The sequence below is a fragment of the Aricia agestis genome, chromosome 11, assembly GCF_905147365.1.
Source record: "Aricia agestis chromosome 11, ilAriAges1.1, whole genome shotgun sequence".
NCBI classification, from domain to species: domain Eukaryota; kingdom Metazoa; phylum Arthropoda; class Insecta; order Lepidoptera; family Lycaenidae; genus Aricia; species Aricia agestis.
The window spans coordinates 10,200,967-10,228,038 of record NC_056416.1 but is presented as its reverse complement, the minus strand read 5'-3'; the positions used below and the strand labels follow the sequence as shown (position 1 = coordinate 10,228,038).

General features: G+C 39.0%; 1 protein-coding gene across 8 annotated transcripts; it reads left to right on the top strand.

Moving 5' to 3' along the window:
• The first annotated feature begins 1,928 nt into the window (after nt 1-1,928).
• On the top strand, nt 1,929-25,088 carry LOC121731533 (sterol O-acyltransferase 1). Of its 8 annotated transcripts, XM_042121003.1 has the most exons (11): nt 2,528-2,643; nt 5,657-5,882; nt 6,413-6,564; nt 7,987-8,123; nt 15,966-16,108; nt 17,070-17,199; nt 17,763-17,909; nt 19,885-19,938; nt 20,069-20,152; nt 22,376-22,550; nt 24,865-25,088. In XM_042121003.1, the coding sequence occupies exons 1-11, from the start codon at nt 2,625-2,627 to the stop codon at nt 25,020-25,022; spliced, it is 1,425 nt and encodes a 474-aa protein (XP_041976937.1). In that variant the 5' UTR covers nt 2,528-2,624; the 3' UTR covers nt 25,023-25,088. The 8 variants fall into 8 exon arrangements, with proteins under 8 accessions (XP_041976939.1, XP_041976941.1, XP_041976942.1 ...); XM_042121005.1 differs by lacking the exons at nt 2,528-2,643; nt 20,069-20,152 and adding an exon at nt 1,929-2,086 and having other exon boundaries at nt 19,885-20,022; XM_042121007.1 differs by lacking the exons at nt 2,528-2,643; nt 20,069-20,152 and adding an exon at nt 1,938-2,024 and having other exon boundaries at nt 19,885-20,022.
• Nucleotides 25,089-27,072: the final 1,984 nt, after the last annotated feature.

The following is a 27,072-nucleotide window of genomic DNA, read 5'->3' as shown; positions in this document are numbered from 1 at the left end:
AGAATTACGATCGAAAATCGGAGTTAACTTTTCGATCGTAATTCTCGTCCTTGTAGACAGATATTGGCCATGATTATGGAATATGGCCACCGACTCCGAATTTCTGTAGTAAATTTTTAAGATTTGTAGACACGTTGTTCGTTCGTGTACTTCACCATGAATCTTTTCCTCTCATCAAACACCATGTAATAATTACTATAATAATTTGAAAGTAAAATTAATATAAAATTATGCATTAAGCCCTATAGTAATTACGAGCTTTTGCCCGCGGCTTCGCTCGCGTTAAGAAGTATACAAACTTTCATCCCCTATTTTAACCCCTTGGAGGTAGAATTTTTCAAAATCCTTTCTTAGCGGATGCCAACGTCATAATTATCATCTACCTGCATGCCAAATTTCAGCCCGATCCGTCCAGTGGTTTGGGCTGTGCGTTGATAGATCACGATGTCAGTCAGTCACCTTTGAGTTTTATATATATTATATACGAGCTTTTGCCCGCGGCTTCGTTCGCGTTAAGAAGTATTATTATATACAAACTTTCATTCCCTATTTTAACCCCTTGGGGGTGGAATTGATCAAAATCCTTTCTTAGCGGATTCCTACGTCATAACATCTACCTGCATGCCAAATTTCAGCTCGGTCGGTCCAGTGGTTTAGGCTGTGCGTTGATAAATCACCATGTCAGCCAGTCACCTTTGAGTTTTATACAGGATGTAACAAAAATAAGTGATAATACTTTAGGGTGTGTACGTGTTCCTCGTAGAGAGTTCACTGTGAAAGTAGCAGCGCTGAATGACCAAAATTTTTTTTCACTTTTGTATGGGGAAACTCGTGACGCTCGGGCCCTTGCCCATACGAAAGTGAAAAAAAATTTTCGTCTTTCAGCGCTGCTACTATGACAGTGAACTCTCTATAAGGAACACGTACACACCCTAAATTATTATCACTTATTTTTGTTACACACTGAAGATATATAGATATTATGTAAGATACCTTTATCATTATAAAAATCCTATTATGATTAGCATCTTTCTTACATTGGAAAACTAATATTTATCAATATTAATTTGATATGTTGTAATTTAGGCAAGAGTGTGATAAGTGGATCAGAAGTTATGAGTTGTAAGTGTAATTAATTATAATACTGCTGATTTCACGTTATATAATATTATCAATCGAAGACTATACGCACCGAAAATGAACGTGAGTTTCCCGGTGCACACTGCACACCTGTGGTTAGTTATAAAGGTGAATTCATATTGACATAAAAAACATAGACCAAATAAATAATTTAGACGTGGGAGAGCCATGCTTCGGCACGAATGCGCCGGCTCGGCCGGAGAAATACCACGTTCTCAGTCTCACATAAAACCGGCGTGAAACAGCGCTTGCGCTGTGTTTCGCCGAGTGAGTTTACCGGAGGCCTAATCCCCTACCCTATTCCCTTCCCTATCCTCCCCTATTCCCTTCCCTTCCCATCCTTACCCTCCTCTATTACCCTATTCCCTCCTATAAGGCCGGCAACGCACCTGCAGCTTTTCTGATGCTGCGAGTGTCCATGGGCGACGGAAGTTGCTTTCCATCAGCAAAGCTTAGGATGTCCACCATAGAAAGAATAGCAGACAAAGTCAAAGATTGAGAAATAAAATATGTGCCATTTGTCTTCAATTGTTATCGCGGCCTGATGAGGCCGTTTGGGAGTTGAAGCGATATCAGCTGTGGCCTTGCAAGTGTGCTGGTTTGTCCACGAATACCTTCTTAACCTTTCTACCACATCACGAAGTTACGTCTGGATCCTAGAATTAAATCTTTTTGGAAATATTATTTTATTATACATATACATTAATAATAATATAATAAAATAATATTTCCAGTAAATAAATTAAAATAATAAACAGCTCATTCACAATCTTAACGATAACTTGGGTATGTCGTATCGCTAGTTTATTAGTCTGGGGCGACTGTGATAGTCAATTGTTCGTGGACAGTGGACATACACGTGATAAACAATTATAATAAACACAGTAGGTACAGTGTACTTTTGTATTAAATTTTTATATTAAAATTGTGAACAGAAATAAGAAATGTAAGTTTATATTGAATTTTTCCAATTTGATATTCATGTTTACTAGATTTCATGGTTTACTTTTGAGATTCGTGAGTCGTGACGGTAGATCGAAAATTTTAGTTGTAAACAGAAGTGTTTTTGTGTGACGCCGAAAACATTGTAAGTAAACTTTTATTCATTTAAACCTTTTATTAAATGTAGATTTGCGGTGAAAGCGTAATTTAGGTGTTTCAGTAAAATTTTGGTACCTTATCGAAATGAATGAAACTTAAAATACTTGTGGGAACTTAGTGATAGCGGCAGAGATCATGAATGTTTAAAATTGTTCAAAAATAAATTGAAAATATACAGCAACATTGTTGTAATGTTTTTATACTTAGCTATCGTCAGTCAGAGGTTAGTTTAAGATAATAATTCACTTCTCTGGCATCGACCATTTGAATGAGTTTTGTTTTCCGCTTTGGAGATCTTTGTAGATCAAGTCTTACTCGTTAGACCCACCTGGATCTAAATATCTATCAAGCTAGCAGCTGCTCTCCAAGCTACAAAAATACTCATGGGTATGTATGATAAAGGTATGCACATAATTATTAATTGCAAAATAACCTAAGTAAGTATATATTTTGGTAGTCCTTAAATAAACAGTTATCCAGGGATTGTTTAAAATATATTAATTTAAAAAATGGCTAAGGAGAAACTACTGTTACTACTGCAGTACCTACTAGCTACATAATATTATTATAACGTAACGTATATCTTTGGCATAACCTACCAAGGTCCCGGACACCGGTGACCGCGACAACAATAGAAATACCAATAGATTTCCAAGAAACCGCGATCGAAGGATATGGGAATTGTAAAGGCATAATATTTTTTCTTTACTTTTGTGTTGTTTGTGTGCTGTATTCTATTTTTTTATCAAATAATAAAGATATAATTACTTAGGGTTTTTTTTCGTAATATTTTAAACATAAGTAATATATAATAATTATTATTAAAAGTTCACAACTTAATTTACAGTCTGCAGTAATTAGCAAGCATTGAGTAATTTTGCAATCCTATTAGAAACCAAAACGTTAAAGTTAAAAGCTTATCGTATGGTATGTGTTAGAATGTTCAAGTTTGGTTTGAATAGTTCCGAGTTCCAAGTTCGCCACTCCGCACGTCGTTGTAACAGATTAGGCACACCGATTTAACAACATTCATTTGCCAAACGAAACGTAGCAATTTTAATTAGAAGTGGTCTAGATTGAATGAACCTTTCTTATGATAATATCTAGGAAACCCTAAAATACCTAAGGCATAATAGAAATTGAAGATTATTTGAGATTATTTTACGTCCCTTTCAACAAGATTATCTACAAATTCTAAGCCAAGAGAGAATAGAACAAAAGGAGTTTTATGAAAAATTTAACTAAGATGTTTAGTTCCAAGATAAAATTATTATACTTACCACAAATTATAGAGAAGTTCGTTTGATTGCTATCGTAAAGACAAAAGTGTCACATCTGCTTTATCGTCTACCGTCATCGGCGTACTGAGGGGGGGGGGGGCAGGGCAGGGGGGGCAGCTGCCCCCCCCTGGATCATGTTGACGTCCCTACTAAGTATATTATCTAGTACTTTCATCTATAAAAATAACGAATTTTTGCAATTTTTTTGCCCCCCCCCCCCCCCCCTCTGGCCCAGAACCTGGGTACGCCCATGTCTACCGTACCAAAAATATTAATATATTTGACCGATAAATAAAATATCAGTAATACTTACCTACTAAAATAAAAGATTAAAGTGTAGGTACAGGTACCTACCTACTACTGGCGGCCTAGCCGGTAGATAATCGGACGGGAAAACCAATGAATCTGAATAGAAAACGAATCCGCAGAAGTGAATATTTTGCAAATGTGGCAAGTGTACCACATGGAATGAAGCTCGACAAAACTGTCAGTCAATACTTGCACTTAATAGTTTCGTCTAAATCCCTGCTCGATCAGTTTCAAAAGTTCAAACTCCGCTTTTTCACTAGGATGACCCAAAATACGAATACAAAGAGGCAGCAAAAAATACAATCGAATCTGCATAGCCAAAATATGCCAAAGATCAAAATCCATTTCGCATTTATAATAATAATGTGGACAGGTGGACTAAAATGAAATTCAAAGTATATATGTAAAAAAGCCATAAATCAGTAATTTGTTATCTTCCTTTTCGATGGCACAGATTACAGGGTTAAAGTCCTCGGCTAATTACAAAATTACTGACTTCAGAACACCGTCGTTACTTTCCTAATTATTGAGTTACGTTTCATAACTAATACATCACATTAATTATTTTGTTACCTAATTTTCTTTGACTTAACAAAAAATATTTCCCAGACTTTGGGTAATTAAATAACTAGAACTATAAATATTATGTTCGTTTATTTCTGCTAAATATTATCAATGCTTAATGAAAGGCATTTTGGCAAAATTTTCTAAAAAAAAAACCGGCCAAGTGCGAGTTGGACTCGCCCATGAAGGGTTCCGCAGCAGCAGTAAGGTTTATTTTTATGAAATTAAGACGTTTTTTATTTATTTTCGTATTTCAGTTGATTTAATGAAAGTCAAATGAAGGTTTACCATTTATGACGTATAAAAAAACTACTGGCTAGATCTCGTTCGAACCAATTTTCGTTAGTAGTTTTTGTAGTAATGTACATCATATATTTTTTTAAGACTTATCATGTCCCTACTTTAGAAGTTAGAGGGGGGGGGGGGGGGGACGACGACGACACATTTTAACACTTAAATTAAAAAAAAAAAATATTAGAAACCTCTATATGATTTTTGAAGACCTATCCATAGATATCCACATGCATAGGTTAAATGAAAAAAAAAATTTTTGTTTCAGTTGTATCTATGGGGACCCCTAAAATTTTTAATATTTTTTCCGTTTTTGTATCAAAATCTTAAAGCGGTTTACAGACTACATCTACTTATCAAGTTTCAATAGTATAGCTCTTATAGTTTCGGAGAAAAGTGTCTGTGACATACGGATGGACAGACAGACAGACAGACATGGCGAATCTATAAGGGTTCCGTTTTTGCCATTTGGCTACGGAACCCTAACTAGGGCTAATAATTAGGTACTTATATTAAGTAACTACTTAATATCAGTTTCAGTAGGTGTAAAATATATTTTATATATTATATAACTAGCTGTCCCGGCAAACGTTTCTTTGCCATAATATAAAGTATTTCACCTTTCACCCATATTATTTTATTGAAGTGACTAAATAAGTATGTTGTCATCATGGCAACGTCCATCGCTATCCCGTCGCACAAACAATGGTCGCCGTCAGTCTCGAGTTGTAATAATTTACTATTATTTATTCAACAAATGCACTTATTCAACATAAAAAGTACCCAGTAGCCGATTCTCAGACCCACTGCAGAATATGCACATAAAAATTGGTTAAAATCAGTAAAGCCGTTTCGGAGGAGTACGAGGCCTAACATTGTGACACGAGAATTTTATTTTAGTCACCGTTAACCGTATCCATATTTTAATGTGCCATTATAATTATTATTTTAAAATTCATTTTATTTTTCAGAAAACGCGATGAGCGTGCGTCGACGCGGTGGGGGCGGCGCGCTGCAGAACGGAGTAGTCACAGAAGGAGAAAAGACTAAAGACCCAGAATTCGCCATTCGCGAGTCCCCTCTCACAGTTCTCATAGAACACTCCCTACACATCAGAGCAATATACCACATATTTGTGGTCATCCTCCTTCTTCTGCTATGCGACACGGTCGTGTACGATCTCGTCGAGCGAGGAAAGCAAGTAAAATTATTATTACTATTTTATTTCCTTGTTTATTGTGAACTTTATCACCCGCGACCCGTAAATGTAAATTTCCTTTATTGCATCATGAAACGGGATAAAAGGGGTATACTATAACGTTAATATAAAAAATAATAAAGCCTACACGATAAAATGCAGTAATTCCGGTAAAGTGTAGTCGCTGGATAGAAAGGAACTCGGCTATGGACCTCGCATAACTTCGAAATTTTCTAGCGCTTTTGAAAGAGCTGCAGCTAGATGGCTGAATTTCTCTCTACCCGGCCACTGGACTTTGGTACGACTTTGCTCACTTGAATTATTGATCTCAGCACAAAGTAACCATTTAATTTAACTTAGAAACGATCCACTAAACTGCACTGTCTTCTCCATCTTTTTTATAGTATCTACAGTCAAGCCCAGCTAGCTATTGAATTGACATAACCCTACTAAACATTCAGCTATCTATGATTTATGAATCAATTTCTACGACGGCACAATAAAATAACCACTAAACATTATATTGCAGAATAAACATAGGTATAACGACGGTGGTGGAGGGTTTCCGCGACATCGGTCGGAGTATTACTCTGTGGCTGTTCGAGCTGGCCGTGGCCGTGTCGTTCTACCCCGGACTACACTTGTACGCCGCAGGACGGAAGTTGGTCAAGAAAAATCCAGGTAATTTGGCAATAGAGTTAGAAGAGCTGAGTATAGGTTCCTAAATAGCTATATAATCGTAATATAATCAAATCATGATCAGTATCATCGGCCTGTGGCCTGTAGCTGCTGAAAGTATGGACCTACGAGCGCCAAGCATTAATTTGATCTTAGGTAGGGTTGCCATCACCCAAATTCCCTTCGCCGGTCGGCACGACAAAATTCCCGGACATTTGGCCGAAATGTGGTTATTTCCCCGGACGCCTCTTAAACAGTATTCACGATAACGTGTTGCCAATTTTTGCTTTTCCAACAAGAATTTGTAAAAAACTGACTAACTCAAGTCCGTGCAAGAAACCGTGTGTATACTTAGCGAGTTATCTTTCGTTTACCCTTCAAACTAGGATAAATCCGGGGAAATCCGGACGGATGGCAACCCTAATCTTAGGCAGCCTTAACCATCCTCTCCTACTATTTTCACGTTTTTAACATGTTTTATTATCACAATTAAACGTGTTCAAATCTACGTTCAAATAAAACATGTTAATCGAAAAACAATGTTTAATCAAAACAGTTAATGTGTCCGAGTTCTGCTTGTTTTATACGAAAACAAATACATAGTATAGGAAAAATATTAACACATGTACCTACAGCATATAATTTTACACCTCAGAGTTTATAATCTTACATCAGTTGATATAAAATCCTGTCAGAGGTAAAACACCTCGGAATGGACTGTACCTGAGGCAGAGTAACGACCATATAAAATACACACTGTAAAGTTTTACTACGAATAAAATTGTGTTTATTTTGTTGTTGGGGTGTAAAAGGTGAAAATTTGCCCCACATAGTTTTGTGTAGTGAAATAAATAACTTCAAAACCAGTTCCATTTATTTACCGAGTAAAACATTCAGCTACTAGTAATATACAGGGTGTAACAAAATAAGTGATAATACTTTAGGGTGTGTACGTGTTCCTTGTAGAGAGTTCACTGTGAAAGTAGCAGCGCTGAAAGACCAAAAAATTTTTTCACTTTTGTATGGGCAATATGGCAATGGGTCCGAGCCTCACGAGTTTCCCCATACAAAAGTGAAATAATTTTTTGGTCTTTCAGCGCTGCTACTTTCACAGTGAACTCTCTACAAGGAACACGTACACACCCTAAAGTATTATCACTTATTTTTGTTACACCCTGTATATGCTACATAGACCAAAACAACATTTTTTACTGTCTGTATGTCTGTCTCTCTGACTGTTTGTTCCGGCTAATCTCTGAAACGGCTGGAGCTATTTTGTCGGGACTTTTTTAGTAGATAGCTGATGTAGTAAGGAGTAACTTATAGGCTACTTTTAACAGACTTTCAAAAAATATTGAGCATATATTTTACTTAAAACAGCTAGTGATAACAGTCATATAGATTTACAATTTTTTTTCTTTCCAGCGCTATGCAAAATATGGAGCTATCTCGGCTTTTTGGGGGTGGTGGCGTTGGAAGTGGTTTTGATCTTCATGACCATTCACCAGCTGGTACATAAGTACCACGCGCTGGCATCCACTGTGGCCGTCACTTGTGAGATGGTAAGTGCTTACCTTACTTACTATAATAATAAATTATAGTCTATGTGCCCGCAACTTCTTTGCGAAGAAATCAATTTATCGCACGAAAACCGTCCTTTTTGACCAACTTCCAAAAGGTTCATACGTTCGGCTGTATAATATTATATATTACTAGCTGTCACCCGCGACTTCGTCCGCGTCAACAAAATGGACCAAATCTTATGCAACAACAAAATAATTTTGAAAAAAACCACAAACGGCGGAGTAAAATATAGGTAAAACATAAAAAAAGTAAAAAATATCCTCCTCCTTTTTGGAAGTCGGTTAAAAAGTAGCCAAAGTTACTCCTTATTACATCAGCTATCTGCCAAAAAAAGTGCCGTCAAAATCGGTCCAGCCGTTTCAGAGATTAGCCGGAACAAACAGACAGACAAAAATTGTAAAAATTGCTATTTGGGTATATGTACTGTATGAACATTCATATGCATGTAGTAAAAAACGGTTCTTTCAATATTACAAACAGACACTCCAATTTTATTTACATGTATAGATGTATTTTTTGTATGTTTAACCATTACTCAGCCGTTTGAGGCCCGATTTTCGAAATTATTTTTGTGTTGTATAGGGTCTAACTTGAATTTGGTACCATGTTCACAAAAATGGTGACCTGATGATGGGGTATAATTATGAGTGATTGAGGGAACTCCTCAAAATTTGTATGGAAACATAATATAGTGATTTCGGTTTTATAAAAAGTATCCTAAGTAAGAAGTATCCTACCAAAGAGTAAAATTTAGCACCATGCTATGGTTCGGAAGGTGCCAACAGAACTCCGTATTCCTTATGCATACAAGTTTGTGAATTTCGGCGTTATTTTCGGCATAGAAACTATCCTTTGGAACTCTATGTATCTCTATCAAAAATTGTCGGAATCGATTAACCGGTTTTTTGAGTAAAGATGAAACAGACAAACAGATAGACACAATTTTGCAATTATAATATGATTATACATTACATCTTTACTTATTTATCGGCGCTTTTTAAACATTGACGACATAATAATAATTAAGCCTAAGCCACATAATTACCGTGAAAAATCATTTCAAACTTGCGAATGCACTATATAGTTAGTTTATCTAAAGGTGCACTGTAAAGGCATCAATCTGAATTATTAAACGCGAGACGCGCCAAAGCTTCTTAGGAAGTTGGAGATGGAATCTGAACGTAGGTAGGTAACTAATTTAAAACTCATTCCTCACTCATTAATCAACCATTTATACTCAATACTCATTGACGTAGCCACGTAGCTATTTTACCTCGAGTCCTTCAATAGGGACAAATGGCATGGGATAGGGTAAAATTTTGTATTGAATATAATGATTTTAGATCATAATATTCTACAAAATTTTGTCAGCAACTACGTTTGCGAAGAAATTCGTTAATTACCAAGAACCGTACATTGTTATGCAATGATATGAAAAAGGTACCCTATGGGCGTTTGTGCACTACACGGAATTTTACCATCCGGCGCGGCGCGGCATCTCGATTTCCTACCTTATTTATATGGCAAAAGTGAAAGTTATGAACGCCGGACGGTAAAATTCCGTGTAGTGCACAAACGCCCATAGGGTACCTTTTTCATATCATTGCATAACAATGTACGATTCTTGAAGATACGCCCTATGGCCCTATAATATTATGTCCTTTCCCGGGACTCGAAAGTATCAATTTATGCCATTTTTTAAACTGATGCCATTATTTTTTGGAATAAAAACCATCCGTATCCATGGACAAAGTATCTTATATCTCATACATAAGTCCAAATCTATTGATACTTTAAAAAAAGACTCAAACAATATTACTTAGATTTAACTGCAAACTCTTAAACCCTTACGATTTCTCCTCTTCTTCGATTCATAATAATATATATGTATTTAATTTATTCGGTATAAAGTATCTATTAAGTATATTTATTTGTGTATTATATTTATTTATTTTTATTCTAATAGTACCTTATCTTACTTTTTTTATTTTAAATATTTTCAATTTAAAAAGTTATATTTTATGGTTGCCTGGAAGAGACTGCTTCCAGCAGTAAGGCCGCCAATTCAAACTATTTCTGTTTTTGTAACTTGTGTAAATTGATGTGTTTTGTTTGTTTGAATAAAGAGTTTTTTATTATTTATTTATTTATCTTCATTGTCTATATTATATTTGAACAAAATCGTTGTAGCTGTTAAATCAGTAACAGGCAAACATACTTTTATGATATTATATTATGTAAACCTACAAACTATTTTTTGTATCCATTAGTTCATTACTTGTCCCTACTGGGTAGTGTTATCTATCGCCAGTACTCGTGCACCGAGGTTTGCCCTACTTGATTATCAGTTTAGATTTGATGTCACTATAGCCTAGTGCATTACGCATGCGCATCCGTATAAGGTCAAAGGTATAAGATAAAACATATTCAACGATCTAATTCATTTGTTACATCATTATAACATGCTCCTCGTCCATACTTAATTATGGAGCTACCATAGTACGATCCATACTTTTGGAAGTACCAAGTAACCATATACTAGTATCGCAGTGTAAATAAATAGATAATAATATTCTAAATGCGAAAATGTGTCTGTATACTCTGTCTGTTTGTCTATGTGTTACCTCTTCACCGCTGAACCGAATTTGCTGAAATTCCTAATTTACGGCAAAGCCGCACGGAACGTCTAGTCTCGGATATCGGCGTGAAACAGCGCTTGCGCTGTGTTTCGCCGAGTGAGTGAGTTTACCGGAGCTGAGGCCCAATCCCCTACCCTATTCCTTTCCCTACCCTCCCCTATTCCCTACACTTCCCTACCCTCCCCTATTACCCTATTCCCTCTTAAAAAGCCGGCAACGCACTTGCAGCTCTTCTGATGCTGCGAGTGTCCATGGGCGACGGAAGTTGCTTTCCATCATGTGACCCGTTTGCTCGTTGGCTCCCTTATTTTATAAAAAAAAATGGCTAATGACATGATAACCCACACATAGTTATATTTTTCAAAACTTAAAGTTGTAGCGCCACCTATAATTCAGTTGCCGCAAACTACTGCATCGGGAAGGCAGGTCCGTCCGCCACCGCGGTACCGTTAATTTTTAGCGACACGAGAGTCTCGAAACTCGAGAGAGTTTGGGGAGCGCGCGGGCAGCATGGCGGGTTGACTTGCGTCCCCGTTTTATTTATTTAGTTTTATTATTTTTAACTCATGTGGAACACGTAAATAAACACAGTTTCTGAAGTATAAACGCGAGTGTTTTCGAATTGTGGTGCAAGACCCACGTCAGTGAAAAAATTTTCTACAATGATTTTTGCCGCCGTAAGCCATGTCTAGATACAGAATCTTACTACTAAACACACCGTACTGTCAAAGTACCATCATCTATAATCATCAGCTCCATGCGGGCTCCAAATCATATGCAACTCCAAACCATTACGAAGCCTGCATCATAGGCCACTGTTTCCGGTAAGTTTGATGGCCTGTAGCTTTCCTTATGATTTATCCACATTCTTTATCGCCTGTCAATACAAAGTACACAGAATTTGCTCCCATCACTGTACAGCACAAGATTTCACTCACTTGTCTAATTTTGATGTTCACGCGCAAATCTTAGCCTGGCTCTTCGGTGTCCTGTCTCAAGTTTTGGTGCCCTTGCTGGCACTTTTGAGTTTAATTTAACTTCTTTGAGTCTTCTGCTTACTGTACAATCACTTACACGTTCATTTTGGACCTGTTCCGACAGGTTTCGTGTCTGCATAGCAGTTTGAGGTCGATTTCTTAAGTTTTGTTTCCTTACAAAATGGTCATCCTGAACCATTGTCACCCGATATCTGCCTTGTTATCGTCTCCGAACGTAAGTTCCAGTCTCTCTGAAGCATTGAAAGTTACGATGAACCACGGAAGCCGACACACCTAAGGCCTGACTGACCGAACGGTAGGTGTGACCTTTCTCTATCGTGGTTACAGCTCTAGCTGTCGCAGATGCTGGGAAATCACTAATTTTGTATCTAAGCAATGTGTTCTTCCAAAAACCAAACACTCAAATGAGCTGAGCATACCTTGCACCCCGCTAAAACGCCATTCTTATCAGGAACACTTACAACGTCAATAATCGAAAAAATCTTATTAGGGCATAATTGCTATAAAAACCTGTCAACTTGCCAGTTTTTTTTCAATATTTTATTTCTTGAATGAGCTTAGAAGCTATAAAAAACTTTCAGACAGCCCGACCCACTTGAGTTCAAGTTTTGGCCCTTTCTACCTATGTTCCGCTAATTTTGCCAGTGTGTGTATAACAATAGATCCATATTATGGGCTCTAAAGGCCTCTTAATGTAGAGGTATTATAACTTATAAGAAATAATAAGAATCCATTCAATATTTTGCACATCGCCTCTATTACTTACCGGTCTGCATGTTTCGCACCGAAAAACCTACAAGTAACATAAAAAATAAGTGGCAAAACACCGATGAAAGTGAAAAGCAACATAAATCAGGCGACCCCTGTCAGCACTGAGTAACGGCCACCGCCGCGTCGCGCCCGCCGGCTGTGACCGACCCAGCCCTCTTACCACAGTACAGAGTCAGGGCCGGTTTTAGCACTGTCAGCGCCTTGGGCGAGATTTCTTCGGCGCCCAGGGTGCTGGTAGGCGTGGTAGTGCTGAAAAAATTGGCGCCCCTTTCGTTTGCCTTTAGCGCCCCTTTTTATCTGGCACCCTGGGCGGTCACCCAGCGTCGCCTGCCCTTCCCCCCACTGAGTAGGTACAGTATTACCACAGTATAGCAATCCTACTTTAATATTATAAAGGCGAAAGTTTGTTTGGATGTGTGGATGTATGGATGTGTGGATGTATGGATGTTTGTTACTCTTTCACGCAAAAACTACTGAACGGATTTTAATGAAACTTTACAATAATATAGCTTATACATCAGAATAACATATAGGCTACAATTTTAACCGACTTTCAAAATGGGGGAGGTGTTATGTTCGTTGTCTTATATTCAACGATTACTCCGCCGTTTGCTAACCGATTTTCAAAAATTTTCTTTTGGTATTTAGGGTATCATCCCAATTTGGTATTATATTCACAAAAGTGGTGATCTGATGAAGGATCCATAAGTAATCGAGGGAACTCCTCAAAACTTATAGGGAAACATGTGGTGACTTCGGTTTCGTGATAAGTATTCTAAGCATATGCTACCAACAAGTAAGATTTTGCACCGAGATATACCTGGTATACCGTGGTTCGGAAGGTGCTGAGAGAACTCCTGATTCTTTATAGATACAACTTTGGGAGTTTCGGCGTTGTTTTAAGAACAGAAAGCATATGCTACTATGCAAATTACATTCATCATCTTCATCATCACTACCATATTATACCATTTCATAGTCTTTTAGATCGAGACTCGAGTTTCACAAGCAATAATTTAAAAAAATTATACCTACTTAATATTATAAACCTGAAGAGTATGCTTTCTTGAACGCGCCAATCTCAGGAACTACAGGTCCGATTTAAAACTTATCTCAGTGTTAGATAGATCATTTATCGAGTAAGTCTATAGATTATATTATATTATCACGCTAAGACTAATACGACCGATGAAACTCAGGAAAATGTGGAAAAAACGGGGGAAATATTTTTTATGGGAAAATGTACGGTTTCTGTAAAATTCCTAATTTACGCGGGCGAAGCCGCGCGGGAACATCTAGTAAAGTATATTTTAAGTTATAAATGTAATAAGGCTTTGATAAATCACTTTAAAAAATTATTAGCAGAAAAAAGTGGTTACTAATAAATTTTCCTTACCTACCAGTTACCACTTTTGAGGGACCTAATTCTTATACTTTAATTATTAATTAGGTTTTTCGGCTGTCCCGTTTGCACTTAACCCTCCGTGCACCACGTGAATAAAAGTTACACCGTGCACCACGTGGAGTTTGTCAAACCCCAAGACTTATCTGGGCAAGAAATGAGTAATTTGTATTTATTTGTTCATTTTATTTGAAATAACTGTTTTTTGTCTATTTAATTGTAATATAAAACGATACTTACTGAGATAACTCCCATTTTTAATCCTATACACCCAAAAATGAAAATTTAGTAATCTTTTACCAAGTAAAACCATATACTCTTTTTTGGTGAGCTCCCACAATTGAAAAGTTACATTTTATTTCCCGTACTGCTTTAAAATTTAAAAAATAACTATATAAGGAATACAAATTTAATAATATTAACTTAATATGATCAGTCTGCAGGATATTCAGGCAAGTTGAAATCAGTACATTTTTTTTCAATGAAAGTGTGCACATACCGATGTGTAAGCAAATAGGTTTCTTATTGTGCTCACAACCGTATTTGAGTTTTTAATTTATCTTCCTGATATAATCTGAATACTTCTTCATTGATCTTGATAATTTTTCTGATGGTCCAGGGGCTGCTTTGCCAAAAAATTGGTGAAACCGCTTCAATAACCTCTTAGTATCCATGGTTTATATCTTTCCGATTTTTAAAATATTTTCTATGAAAGTCATACTTAATTTGTTCATTAACCTGTCCACAAATGCTTATTAAATCGAAATGAATTCAAATATGCGAGAAAAATAGATTTTTTCACATTTCACAATACTCTGTCTATACAACTTTTTAACGACGTCCTCAACTACGTGGGGTTTGTGGGACCCCAACACACTTTGTGTACGTCTGTTCGTTGCATCGGTGAAAAAAATCCTAAACTACTGCCGCCGAACGGTAAGGCAATGTCTTAACCCCAGCTACATAGAGCGTCAAAAAATCACGCGATTATTAAAAAAGTTATGAAAATTTTGGTACGTCTGGGGTTTGTCAGACCCCACGTGGTGGACGGAGGGTTAACACCGAGAAGATAGCCTTGATATTAATATTTATCAGGACGAGCGAAGCGAGCTCTAGATAGTATATAATACCTTTCCCATATCCAACATTTTGTGGTATGGACTACACTTTACGGAAAAACTATCACGCCTATTGAATATTGATTCGTGCTTTAACACAACCATTTTAATTTTTACATATTATTATGTAGATGTGTTATCATCAGTCAGTCAAGGTGTGACGATGCGAGCACTCACAAAGCTCGGCTTTTAGTATAATTATTTATTAATCATAATACATAATATATAAATAATAATTATTTGCTTCACCGTCCACTTAAACTTACCCCGTAGCCATAAATCAAACAAAACTTAAAATTAATTGCTGAGATGATGTTATTACACTTTCGAGCACGAAGGTAGTTAAGAATATAAACAGAGTAAGTTTTTACGAGGCGCAACAAAGCCTGCGAAGCAATTTAGATCGCAAACAATAGTTCCAAAACTGAAATTAGTTTGGCAAAGTCGTATTATGTCGAAATATAAAGCAAGGAGCTCTCCCATGATTGGGTACACTCGCGAAGAATTGTAATTAACTTTCGCGAGCTAACAAGGCCTGGTGGGTTTGACAAGAAACCCAAAAAAGCATATAATTTTTGTAAAAGTTTTTAGGCAGCTAAAGTTCCATTTTGAGGCTTCCTAAAATTTCCTAGAACTCTAGCTTTGAACGTACCCCGATTTCGTAATTTTAGTCCAACATTATTACGGCTTCGATTTAATCCATTTCGGCAGATTTCGGCATTAAAAACTGCTTCAGGTTTTTTAAAACTCGTTTGGTTTTTGTTTGACGTAGGCACTTTTAAAATTTTGTTGGATTGGGGTCTGGAGTCTGGACTCTGGGTCACATTCAAAGCTGAATCGTGGTATTTTTCTTGGGATTTCTTGAAGTTCATTTCCTATTTTTTCTTTTCAGTTCCGTTTCGCGATGAAGATATGGGACATAGCCAAGGCATGTACCCCGCGATGTCACGACGAGAGCAAGCCTCTCCCTACCTTCTCTCACTTCATTTACTTCCTCTTCGCACCCACTCTCCTCTACAGGGATAATTATCCAAGGTTAGTATTAAATTAGGTATCGATAGAAAATTTTATCATCGAAATTCGCTCGTTGAAAGTAACTCGAAAAAGAATGTAACGTCATTCTACATCCAATATGGCTGCTCATCCATGATACGGGAATAGTTATTTCTAATGCACTTCTGCAAAATGGGTATTAAATGAAAGGGTAAGCCGAGTTACTCTCAATAACCTGAGAGTAACTCGGAAAAGAATGTAATGGCAGGTATTACACGCATCAATATTATCACGATTCCGTGATAATATTATTGGCAACACCTAGAAGTCGACATCCGGCGACCGCTGATTGGCACGTTTTTGCTGTCTGGTGGGGCGCCATGTCGAGTGGGGGCGCCACTGGACTGAATAAAACGGACGTGCTTGGCGGTTTACGATAGGATAGACGTTGTAAGTGATAATAGTGTTCGCGTTCTCCTTGTGTTTATTTAGTTTTAGGCTGGTTTTATAGTAGAGCGTTTCGCAGCGCCGTTGGAGCGCCGCGCGTTCGAATATGTATGGGGGTAGTAGTTGCGTTTTAAAGTCCGCGCGCTTGAGCAGCGCCGTTCGTCCATACGTTTGTTACAGCTTCGAACGCGCGCGCTCCAACGGCGCTGCGAAACGCTCTACTATAAAACCAGCCTTAATATTATGTAATTAGTCCTTAATTTAGGACGTTTATTATTAAAGTCTTTATTGAAGATTTCTGACATTTAATGATTATTTGTAAAAATAAACATCTGTTAGACAGTGTTCGCGCTTATTTAGTACCTGTTGTTAACAATATTGATGGTGTAATAGGCCGAATCGCAGTACACTTGTGAATCGATTGATACTAACATCATGATAATATTGATGCGTGTAATACCTGCCATTGTCATCCTATTAGTGATGTAACGGATATTCGCATTCGCACCTATAGGTACCTAATCAAAATATTAATACACATGAATGATTTTTTCAGAACAAAGAGAATAAGATGGGAAAAGGTCGTCCTACATTTTCTGGAGGTTGCGGCGATTGTGTTCTATAATAGTTTTCTGTTCGAGCGGTTTATTCTACCTTATTGGTCCGATTATGGAAAGGAGCCTCAGGTAAACCCTTTATCTTTTTACACCTTAACCCCTTTTAAATTGGATTTATTGAGGATGAAAAAAAATATTTTTACATTACTTATACTTACTTAAATAATTCATGAACCACTGAAAGCACTGCACTCGTTAATTACCATTTTTACTGAAAGGCAATATGAATTCTTAATTATTCTAATGGAAATATTACATTAAAAGCTTTTAATTTTAATGAAATAACCTAATAAGCTCGAAAGAACTGCTGTATCGTATATTGTTAATTACATCGAATCTATATTAAACATTTTATAAAGTTGCCTTAGTATAACTTTAGAGACAATATTAATGACGAAATACTTTAATTTATTAAAATCAAACCTCAGTGTTCCTACTATGTCAACATATTAGCCCATAATTTTGTTGATCAATTTGAAACCACAGAGGTCAGAAATCAGAGTGCACATTACTTACATTATTTATTTTATATACCAGTCCATTTCAAAAATAGTTTCACTGTTCATAACTCCGAAAATCACGCAATTTCGTGATTGAATGTCGTTTGATGTGTCAATCGGTTTGTTTTGTAGGTGGAAGCGGGAAGCGTGGTTCGGGGGATGTTTGCATGTGTGTTGCCGGGGGTCATATCCTTTTTATGTGGCTTCTACTGCCTCCTGCACGCCTGGCTCAACGCCTTCGCAGAGATGCTCACATTCGGCGACCGACTGTTTTACGAGGTATAAACCCAGTGTATATCTAAACATTATTACTAGAGACATAAGAGCGAAGTGTTCCGTCGGATCTGGCGACAGTAATCACTATTTATTTCCCGAGAATAAAATAGAAATAACAATACAGACGACTGACGAGACGATTGGCTAACTTTGAACCCTTATTACAGACTTAAAGACTAAAGTAGATGATCGGATTTAAATTTACATTCTCAGAAGCAACTTTGATAGCAAACGAACCGTAAAGTAATAATGATCCCTGTCTTATTGGGTAATCAAAACAATAAATTAAAATGTAAGAACTTGACTAGACTAAACACAAAACACATAATTTAAGACAAGGCTAAATGTGGCTATGATCGTCTGTCAAATGGTCTTTCCAACACAATTGACAAAGAATGAAGCCAGAATTGTGCTGGAATAGTTCTTACTTATTTCTGTCATACCTATTTTTCGTTTATTAATAAGGCCTAATATTAATACAATATAATTGAATATTAATTTTATGTAATTCGAAAGACAAAAGCCATATATCTATGTGAGGCAGACGATGTATTGTGTACCTAATTAGGTTCCTTTAGCTAAATACTATATCAATCACGTTGATCAAATAACTTGATTAAACGATAGAAACCCAATTCATTGAAACATTGCACATAAAAATAATATCATTAGAGAGAATTCAAATGCACAAGCTATTTCCGTACTGGTCAGGGGCCCTAGAACAAATGTTTTGTGATTATTAATAAACAAATTTTTTGTGAGTAGCTACATTTTGATAAGACGAACAACATTTTTATTTTCAAAAAATCTCGAAAGTGGCAGCTAACAAAGATAGAAAGGAATTGATACTTTGACTTGATAGTCCTAAAATATGGATTGTTTTATTTGTAGGACGTTACTTTTACATTAAATAACTATTAACCTACCAATATACAAAAAATTGCTGGTTAGTGTTCCGTTTTAAAGTTCTGTAATCAACAAAACTTGGTTGACTACTGTACCCTAAAACCACCTTAACCAGCAAATTTTTTTGTATATTGGTAGGTTAATAGTTAGATATATAATTTAAGAGAAACCTTGTCCTACAAAATTTAAAACAATCCATATTTTAGTACCATCAAGTCAAAGTATGAAATCCTTTCTATCTCTGTTAGCTACCACGTTCGAGATATTTCGAAAATAAAAATGTTTTTCCTCTTATCAAAATGTAGCTACTCACAAAAATTTTGCTTGTTAGTTATCACAAAAAAAATATTCTATGGCCCTCTTTGACACTATTATAATACTTATGCTATTATCTAATAATTAATTATAATTATTATTGAATTAATGCACACACTGCACAGTAAAACAGAGTCCAGTCACCGAGCCGCGTGGAGATTATCTACCAGGTAGATTCTACCTTACCTTGCGACAGGCGTAAATAATTTTATTTTCGTTAAACGAAATTTCTGATTGGCAGCACAATTTTCGCCTGTGGCATTGCTGTCGCAAGATACATAATTATTAATTATTCTGCAGGTTGACCTTAATTTGCTCTCGCAAAAATCACCATCGGTCTTTTATAAGTGGTAGATGTTAATAAAAGGGAAAGCCTGTGGGGAAAGAAAAAAAGAAGCGTTGTAAATAATTGTAATTACTTATGTCAATAACAAAAATGGTCCATTATTCTTGTCCCGACTATACGTCATGTATACATATATTATACTAAGTGATATTATAAATGAAAAGTGTGTCGTTCTGTCTGTCTATACGCCCAAACAGCTGAACCGATTTTGCTGCGATTTGAAATGGAGATACTTTGATTCCCGGAAAAATTTACCGTTCCCGCTTGATAAACGATTTTTGGCGCAAGTCGCAATTGCCCGCAACTCCGTTAACGGAGTTGCGGGCGTCATCTCATCTAGTAGATTACTATGTAATCAGTCTATTACGTATTAATCTACTATAAAATAAAATTGGGTGTTTTAAATCTCAGGAATGGTGGATATCATCCCAATTCTCCCGGTACTACCGCGCGTGGAACCGCGTGGTGCACTCGTGGCTGCGGGAGCACATCTATATACCGCTGGCACCCAATGCGGGGCGAGCCTTCTCCACCTTCACCGTGTTCATTGTGAGTACGCCAGCTCTCTCGGTACTACCGCGCGTGGAACCGCGTGGTGCACTCGTGGCTGCGGGAGCACATCTATATACCGCTGGCGCCCAATGCTGGGCGAGCCTTCTCCACCTTCACCGTGTTCATTGTGAGTACGCCAGCTCTCTCGGTACTACCGCGCGTGGAACCGCGTGGTGCACTCTTGGCTGCGGGAGCACATCTATATACCGCTGGCGCCCAATGCGGGGCGAGCCTTCTCCACCTTCACCGTGTTCATTGTGAGTACGCCAGCTCTCTCGGTACTACCGCGCGTGGAACCGCGTGGTGCACTCTTGGCTGCGGGAGCACATCTATATACCGCTGGCGCCCAATGCGGGGCGAGCCTTCTCCACCTTCACCGTGTTCATTGTGAGTACGCCAGCTCTCTCGGTACTACCGCGCGTGGAACCGCGTGGGGCACTCTTGGCTGCGGGAGCACAACTATATACCGCTGGCGCCCAGTGCGGGGCGAGCCTTCTCCACCTTCACCGTGTTCATTGTGAGTACGCCAGGTCTCTCGGTACTACCGCGCGTGGAACCGCGTGGTGCACTCTTGGCTGCGGGAGCACGTTTATATACCGCTGGCGCCCAATGCGGGGCGAGCCTTCTCCACCTTCACCGTGTTCATTGTGAGTACGCCAGCTCTCTCGGTACTACCGCGCGTGGGACCGCATGGTGCACTCGTGGCTGCGGAAGCACATCTACATGCCACTGGTGCCTAATGCGGGGCGAGCCTTCTCCACCTTCACCGTGTTCATTGTGAGTACGCCAGCTCTTTTGGTACTACCGCGCGTGGAACCGCGTGGTGCACTCTTGGCTGCGGGAGCACATCTATATACCGCTGGCGCCCAATGCGGGGCGAGCCTTCTCCACCTTCACCGTGTTCATTGTGAGTACGCCAGCTCTCTCGGTACTAGCGCGCGTGGAACCGCGTGGTGCACTCTTGGCTGCGGGAGCACATCTATATACCGCTGGCGCCCAATGCGGGGCGAGCCTTCTCCACCTTCACCGTGTTCATTGTGAGTACGCCAGCTCTCTCGGTACTACCGCGCGTGGAACCGCGTTGGGCACTCTTGGCTGCGGGAGCACATCTATATACCGCTGGCGCCCAATGCGGGGCGAGCCTTCTCCACCTTCACCGTGTTCATTGTGAGTACGCCAGCTCTCTCGGTACTACCGCGCGTGGAACCGCGTGGTGCACTCTTGGCTGCGGGAGCACGTCTATATACCGCTGGCGCCCAATGCGGGGCGAGCCTTCTCCACCTTCACCGTGTTCATTGTGAGTACGCCAGCTCTCTCGGTACTACCGCGCGTGGAACCGCATGGTGCACTCGTGGCTGCGGGAGCACATCTACATGCCGCTGGCGCCCAATGCGGGGCGAGCCTTTTCCGCCTTCACCGTGTTCATTGTGAGTACGCCAGCTCTCTCGGTACTACCGCGCGTGGAACCGCGTGGTGCACTCTTGGCTGCGGGAGCACATCTATATACCGCTGGCGCCCAATGCGGGGCGAGCTTTCTCCACCTTCACCGTGTTCATTGTGAGTACGCCAGCTCTCTCGGTACTACCGCGCGTGGAACCACGTGGGGCACTCTTGGCTGCGGGAGCACATCTATATACCGCTGGCGCCCAATGCGGGGCGAGCCTTCTCCACCTTCACCGTGTTCATTGTGAGTACGCCAGCTCTCTCGGTACTACCGCGCGTGGAACCGCATGGTGCACTCGTGGCTGCGGGAGCACATCTACATGTCGCTGGCGCCCAATGCGGGGCGAGCCTTCTCCACCTTCACCGTGTTCATTGTGAGTACGCCAGCTCTCTCGGTACTACCGCGCGTGGAACCGCGTAGTGCACTCGACGTGACTGCGAGAGTACCTACATCTAGAATCTACATGCCGCTGGCGCCCAACACAGGGTGGGCTTTTTCCACCTTCGCCGTGTTCAATGTGAGTATGTCAGCTCTCAAGGTACCCTCCGAGGTACCTGAACCATTGTGGGAATTCCTGTAAGGGAATATATAGCCTAACTGTGGACTAGAACGTGTGTCTAATGCCCGTTATCACCATCGTATGTATCCCCTAGCGGCAACTAGGTAAGTCTATCTATGCTTAAAGATATAAATTAACCCTTGACTACATTAGATCGCCTAAATCTATATTCTATCGGATCTAAGAACTTAGATGACACAAAAGTTTTATTAAAAACGTAGGTATTTGTCTCAAGAGAAGCATGATCCATGAGTCACGACCCTAAAAGTCCGCTAGGGGTCACTTAGCGTAAGGGGACGTTTGGTGAAAACTGGCATTTGAATATTAACCAAAACGTTCTTATCCAGATATCAGCGATAGCCCACGAGGTGGTCCTCGCGCTGTCGTTCGGCTTCTTCTACCCGGTGCTGCTGCTGGAGTTCGGCGTGTTCGGCCTGCTGATGCTGCCGCTCACCGCCAGCGGCCGCCGCTTCCCCAGCGTCTTTAACCTCATCATGTGGCTTACCTTCTTCATTGGAAATGGTAAGTTTAGGGCTCCGTGTGGGAATGCGAACTGCGAATTTGAGCGAATTCGCAAATCGCATCGCAATGTCAACAGGGCTGTAGCTAGAGTCAAATTTGAGGTAGGGCAGCGTCGGTTACAGGTAGGGCGGAAGCAAAAAAATCGGTCAAGTGCGAGTCGGATTCGTGCACGAAGGGTTTCGTACCGTTATAGATAAAAAATAGGCCAAAATTGTGTTTTTTGTAATTGAGCCCCCTTTAAATATAAATGTCATTTTAATTGTTTTATTAATTAATTCAGTGATTTCGCAAAAATGTCCAGTGCCTACTGTTGCCATTAATATCAATATGCAGCAAAAAAGGCCAAAAAAACACGAATCCTTAAATATTGATTTTATTTTGTTTTTAGTATTTGTTGTTTTGATTTATCTCTAGGTCAATGATGTATTCAATTCATTCAATAGTTATTCTTAAGAACAAGCGAACAATATGGTTAAACTTCTGGATGTAGCGATCCACGTGTGAGTGAGAGTGAGGAAATAATAATTAATTGTTGGATTGGGTGATACGAGTCAATAGATACGACTAAAAATATATTTAGATTATTATTGTTTCTGCAAACTTATTAAAATAATAATTAATAATAAAATAACATAAAATATTTAAAACAGCTGAATTCTACGATTCGCCATGTTATTAAAAATGCGAAGAACTTCGTTCAGATCAACTTTTTTTGTTCTTTTTTTTTCAAAGGCCAGAAATACCATACCAGCCATTCTTTCGTGACCCATTGACAGCCTTTGAGGCCTATTAATTGCAGTTAAAGTTGAAAACGTGGACTCGCACACTGCAGTACTACATCTTTTTTTTTCATTATGATTATAATTAAATGGACGCATCGCTTCATGTAATCGTGATTCAAATGCCATCTATACACAGAACAAAGAATTATTATCGACGACTTCTGTGGCCCAATGGTTGGGCGTGTGGCAGCTTAATCCGGGGGACGCGGGTTCAAATCCTGCCAACGGAACAAAAAGTTTTTAAAGGTATAATAAAAATCTTAACTATATAATGTATAGTTTATATAAGAATAAAGTACATTTCTGTTGTCTAATACCTGTAATGCAAGTCCTTTAGGTCTTCCTTTTTAGGGTTCCGTACCCAAAGGGTAAAAACGGGACCCTATTACTGAGACTTCGATGTCTGTCCGTCTGTCCGTCTGTTTCCAGGCTGTAACTCAAGAACGGTAATAGCTAGAGAAATGAAATTTTCACAGATTATGTATTTCTGTTGCCGCTATAACAACAAATACTAAAAACAAAATAAATTAAATATTCCCATACAACAAACGTGATTTTTCTAACATTTTTTGCTAAACTATCAATGATGACACTTGAAATTTTCACAAAGGCCTTAATAATATAAGTAATTTAATAAATAATAATAAAAGTTAAAAAAATATATTTAAGGGTTAGGTAGGTAGGTAGGTCACATACTATTTTTGCTCTATAACGGTACGTGCGCGGTATAACCCTTCGTGCGCGGGGCCGACTCGCACTTGGCCGATTATTGGTATTTTTAAGGTAGGGCATTGTGATTTTAAGGTAGGGCATTGCCCCACTATGCCCCCCCCCCCCTAGCTACGGCCCTGAATGTCAATTAAAGAATGAGTTTTGTCGCAGATATTTGCGATGCAATGCGAATTCGCAGTTTTGTGTGGAAGCGCTTACTCCAATCAGCAGAAGCCCAACTACTTCAAGTTTTTGTATGAAATAGGAAAAAAGCAGTCAGATCATTTGATGGTTAGCGATGAGTCAATAAAACCCGCGACTCCAATGGAGTCACATTAAAGGCATAGGCAGGTTTCTAAAACACAGCTTACCTAATTCATCATCATCAGCAGCCTATTGCCGTCCACTGCTGAACGGCTAGGCCTCCCCCAATGAGCGCCAACAAATCTCGATTTTGGGCACAGCTTACCTACCCAATTTAGTCCCTACATATCTTACTAAAAATACAAAGATTCAGACATAACAATTATCTCACCTGTTTTGGAACAAAAAAAATAACAAGTTCAAGACCTAGAACGCCATGGGACAAACGCCCCAGTCCACGCCGTTAGAAGAGAACTCTAGAGCGCTTACAGACGAACAGCACTTGTCGACAGCACGCGTCGACGGCAGTTGACAAATGTAAAAAAATCAATGAAAAAAAATCCTGCGACTGCCGTCGACGCGTGCCGTTGACTGCGTCGAAGCGTGCCGCCGACAAGTTCGTGTGTAAGCAGCCTAACATACTTAGTAATAATACAACCCATCTAATCGTTTTACAGGTGTCCTATGGAGTCTGTACCCCATGGAATACTTCGCTCGCAAGAACTGTCCGCCGTCGGAAAGCGACAGCTTCTTCGTACCGAAGTCGTGGTCCTGTCCGGAGATCGTTATGAAACCCAACTGGAAGTTCCAGAATCCATTTGAACTGATCCACTGAATGACTGCTCCTTACGTGCCTAATTAGTTTAGCTAATAAATATGTAATATGTTAAGTGAAAAAGTTTTTCTTGACTTGATATACCTAGGTCTAATTTTCAGAACCTACTATTTCTGAAAATGACTTGATTTAACTATAATATGCCTAGCAGGCAGTGCCAAGCCTTAGGCTGCGTTTTCACCAGAGATGTGTTGCGAGGTATGTGTTTTTGAGAACCAATAGAATCGCTTCATTGACGTGACCTCGCTCTGCGCAGGGATTCTATTGGATCTTAAAAATACGTAAGTATAAACAGTGCCGTAAATAGCCTTTTTGGCGCCCTGTGCGAGCTTATATAACTGCACCGTTGTTTTTAACTGACTTCCAAAAAGGAGAAGGTTTTAAATTATAAGTTCGGCTGAGGATATATATTTTTTTACTACATTGGAAAACATCTCTGGGGCGCAGCGAGAAGTACTTATCGGGAGCAATTCGAAAGTACTTATCGAAAAAATAAGAGTCTACCTGGCCATTCTTGCGCCCCCCCAGAGTCTACGCCCTGTGCCTGGGCACCGGTGGCACCGCCCTATTTACGGCAATGAGTATAAAGCACTTTCATCTAAATAACTAGGAATTTAGCATATTGCCTTATAGAGTATAGACTGTAGTTGCAGCTGCCGCTCATGGACACACGAACACCAAAGATGTAACACAGTTTCACCTGTGCTTGTTAGGGTTCCGTACCCAAAGGGTTAAAACGGGACCTTATTACTAAGACTTCGTTGTCTGTCCGTCTGTCAGTCTCCAGGCTGCATCTCAAGAACCGCTATAGCTAGACTTCTGAAATTTTCACAGATTGTGTATTTTTATGTTTATGTTGCCGCTATAACAACAAATACTGAAAACAAAACCTAATATAACAAAACAAAAATTTTGAAAATCTGTTCACAAACGGCGGAGTAGTGGTCGAACATACAAAAATAAAAAAAATATTCACAGACGAATATATAACCTCCTCGTTTTTAGGAAGTCGGTTAAAAATAAAATTAATATTTAGAGGGAGCTCCGATACAACAAACTCTAAATCAATAACTCTAAGTACGGTATATCAATAATGGCAAGACGTATATAGGTACTTGAATTTTACACACATTCTTTTGTTACATGTGTACTTTTAGCCTAAGAAAATTAAGCCGAAAATGGACGATCAGCGGAAATAATTCGTGTAGTTTTGAAAATCGCTACAGTTATTCCTTGAGATATCCAGATAAACATATCGAAAATCCCCAAGGGTGGGGGGTGAGCTAAAGGTGTAGGGGGGGGTCAAAGGACCCTTTTTTTAGATTTTAGCTCATAAGTCTAAAACCTGCACAAATAGCGTAATGGTTACTTCTAGGAAAACATTCTACATAAAATTTCCTTTAAATTTGATCCTATAATTTTTTTTGTATGGTCGATACTTTAGAAGTTACAGAGTGTTCAACTTTATATAGGTATAAAAAATGAGACGGTTTTATAAATAAAATAAAATTGGTATGTTTTCAAAATGTATTCAAAACTAGAAAATAATAATTAGACAGTCTTAATTAAATCAATAATTTTCTTCTACTACATCATCATCATCTTCACCTTCTATATCTACCAAATCTACAGGTACGCCATTTGTACACGAACCCAAGCAGCCGTTGCATACTAGACTGCACGTGATACCAGCTTTTCGGCATCCACAATTACCAGTGCAATCACTTTTGCAGCGACAAAATATTGACTTCAGCACGGTGTCAGGAGCTGGAGGATCATGAGTGGTAACAGGCTCGAAGTTTCCATCAGCTCCTCGCTTCCATCCCCACATTTCAGGAGGCAGTGCGTTACCTAACCACTCTTGTACTTGGTGGAACACTCGGAATGAGTGAAATTTTGCTGATCCTTTTGTAGGTGGGAGAGAGGAAAGATCTGGTTTGGATTTGGTGCTGGATTTGACAAAAACTGAGTATCGATGTCTGTTAAGATCAAGCTGATCAGTGGCTGCACGATACATCGTCAAAAACATCCTTTCTCCTGACTCTGCTAT

Bases quoted from the DNA above. Each gene is read 5' to 3' on its own strand.
- LOC121731533 (XM_042121003.1), top strand. The intron at 5,883-6,412 runs GCAAGTAAAATT...ATTATATTGCAG, and splicing joins GATCTCGTCGAGCGAGGAAA to AATAAACATAGGTATAACGA. The intron at 19,939-20,068 runs GTGCACTCGTGG...TGGAACCGCGTG, and splicing joins ACCGCGCGTGGAACCGCGTG to GTGCACTCGTGGCTGCGGGA.